The following is a 2,453-nucleotide window of genomic DNA, read 5'->3' on the forward strand; positions in this document are numbered from 1 at the left end:
CATTGATCTTGACGTTGTCACACTCCCCTCTCGCTTCGTTCAAGACAACCTTGTCCTTACTGCATATAGAGTCATATTTGACATCCAGGACGTCTGGCAGGGCGGAGTGGTCCAGGATGATTCGTGAGGAGAGGTTCTGTGGGGAAATGGTGGAGAAAGTGCCCTCAGACCAAGAGGAGACTAAAGCAAGGGGGTGTGGGGTTGCAGGTCAGGGCTTCCCCACAGCCCAGGGGATAGGGGCAGGGTGCACCGCAGGCTGGGGTCTCAGGCTGGTTCTGGAAAGGCAAGTGATAGCACTGGAGGGGTGGAAACCTCTTGCTTGCTGTGGGTGGAGGGACTCAGCGTGTCCTATCCTCAAAGCCCTGCTCCCAACTGCTCTCCGATGGTGAGGATGCAGGAAGGGAACTTTTGCATGCTCTTAGCCCTGTGAGACAAGTGAAACACAGCCTTCTCCAGCACTTACATTGTAGGCCACCTGGATGAGTTCAATGATGTTGCTAGAGTCATTGTTCAGCTCTCCCACTGCTGACTTTGGGATCATCTCACTGAGTTTCTGCCAACAGACAGCAAAGAGGTAAGTGGTCTCCCCCCGCAAAAACAGAGCAGGAAGCAGTGGCAGGAGGACATGCACAGCTGTTTTGGTCCTCCTGGGGGTGGATAGGAGGCACCTGGACCATCTGAAGTCTCCTTACCTTGTAAACATCCACCACCTTTTTGGTGACAGCAAAAATGGGCTGAATGTTGTTTTCGGCAAGTTTCTGGACCAGCTGGCCGACAGACGGGTAGTCCTAGGTAGGAAGAGGGATGCTGTGCTCAGTGTGATCTTCCCCACTAGCAGAAGAGTGGACAGTTTGGGTTTTGTGGCCCAAATTATGGTGATTATGGTGACCTTGTGGTCTCAGCAAAAAGCTTTTAATGTGATTTATTTTTTTCTGCCTGGGGGAGAGAGGCTGAGAGTGCAGAGCCGCTGAGAAACACACAGGTACTTACAAACTCATTGCTCTTTTTGTACATGTTGTCCTCCAAGTGGCACTGGCCATCGTTGGGGGTCAGGATGGCCGCAAGCTTGCCATCACCAGCAAAGTGGAAGCCGTCATCGGTGGCATACACCAGCAAGCGGGTCACATTGCGCCAGCCGATCAAGTCCTGCAAGCAGCACAGAGACCTGTCACTGAGAGGGGCCTGGGAGAATGGGGCCAGCACCCACTGCACAGCCCTTGCCAAAGCACGGCAAGTGTCGTGTCAGCCATGGCGTGGGGCAGGGGACATGGAAGAGGTGGGTTACAGGAGATCAGAGTCAGGAGGCTGCAGTAAGATGCTTTTTTGTACCCCCCCAGAGTAACCTGTCCCACTGCCAAATCAGGACTTATACACAATGGGCTTCCAAAGCCCACCTGGAGAGGGGCAAAGCCACCACCTGAAGGACGGACCATGAGTGGACCAAATGCAGGGACTCACCCCGCACACTGCTGCCTGCATCATAGCATCCAGCCCCCCCTCTGGAGCATCCAGGTTCCCCGAGATAAACTGCTTCCCCACTTCACTCTCGAACTTCTCAGCATTGTCTGTCAGCGAGAGAATGTGCTTGAAGGCAAAGGGAGGCTGGCATTGCTTGTCCTTGTTGGGGCAGGGGTTCTGCAGCTTCTCGGGGTGGGTGTTCACGAAGGGCAGCACTGTCTTGTCCACAAAGGAGCCAAACCCTAGAGCATCCAGAACCACAGTGTCAGGGGCAGGCAGGGATCGGCAGGCATCCCTGTAGCACAGGACAGGGACGATCTGCTGGCCCCCGTGTACATGTCCACATCCCTGGCAGCCACAGCCTGACAGAGGATGGGTCACTCCAGCTCCGCAGCTCTTTCCAGCAGCAAACAGCTGTGCCAGGGTCCTGTGCTGCTGACAGGCTCACCTATACGGCGAGAAGGTGTGGTGCTCTCCAGTGCCCTGAGCAGCTCCCCTCCCAGCTTCTTCACCTTCTCCAGGTCATCCAGCATTGAGTAGGAGAGGTCCATGAGGTAGTAGAGATCAATAGGGTACCCCATGGCGCGACGAAACTTCACCTCAAATTCAGCGGGCTGGCCTGCAGGGTGGGCACATCAGCATCATCTGCCATGCTACAGCTCACATCTCACCCCATCACCCACTCCCTGCTGGGATCCTCCTTTCTTTTGGAAGAAAATGGGAGGAAATGTGGGCTATGATGTGCTGCTGCATCCTCGCTGAGCCTGGGGGTGAGTGGAGAGGCATTAGGAAGACCATACCTGTTCTCAGTTTCAGGTACACCTCCTGGGGAGTCAGCTGTATGTCGTTGCTTAACGGAGTGTCCTGCGTCCTTGTAATGTTGTTGACTGGAAACTCAATCTCGTTGAGTGGGCATCCCCTCTGCTGCAGCTGCTCAATGGTGTCGCAGCGGATGGAGTCTGGCTCACTGGCTTTGGCGAACCTCTGTGTGTTGC

General features: G+C 55.0%; 1 protein-coding gene across 1 annotated transcript in view; it reads right to left on the minus strand.

Moving 5' to 3' along the window:
• Positions 1-2,453, minus strand: part of ITGB2 (integrin, beta 2 (complement component 3 receptor 3 and 4 subunit)) — a 6,239-nt gene that overhangs the window by 2,966 nt on the left and 820 nt on the right. The window contains exons 3-9 of the mRNA XM_010187751.1: positions 2,259-2,442; positions 1,907-2,077; positions 1,459-1,700; positions 991-1,146; positions 693-788; positions 464-553; positions 1-136 (exon numbers count right to left, since the gene is read on the minus strand). The exon at positions 1-136 is cut by the window's left edge and continues 3 nt beyond it. Of these exons, the coding sequence (XP_010186053.1) occupies positions 1-136; positions 464-553; positions 693-788; positions 991-1,146; positions 1,459-1,700; positions 1,907-2,077; positions 2,259-2,442 (1,075 nt within the window). The remainder of the gene's footprint in view (positions 137-463; positions 554-692; positions 789-990; positions 1,147-1,458; positions 1,701-1,906; positions 2,078-2,258; positions 2,443-2,453) is intronic.

The sequence above is a fragment of the Mesitornis unicolor genome, unplaced genomic scaffold (assembly GCF_000695765.1).
Source record: "Mesitornis unicolor isolate BGI_N332 unplaced genomic scaffold, ASM69576v1 scaffold9867, whole genome shotgun sequence".
NCBI classification, from domain to species: Eukaryota; Metazoa; Chordata; class Aves; order Mesitornithiformes; family Mesitornithidae; genus Mesitornis; species Mesitornis unicolor.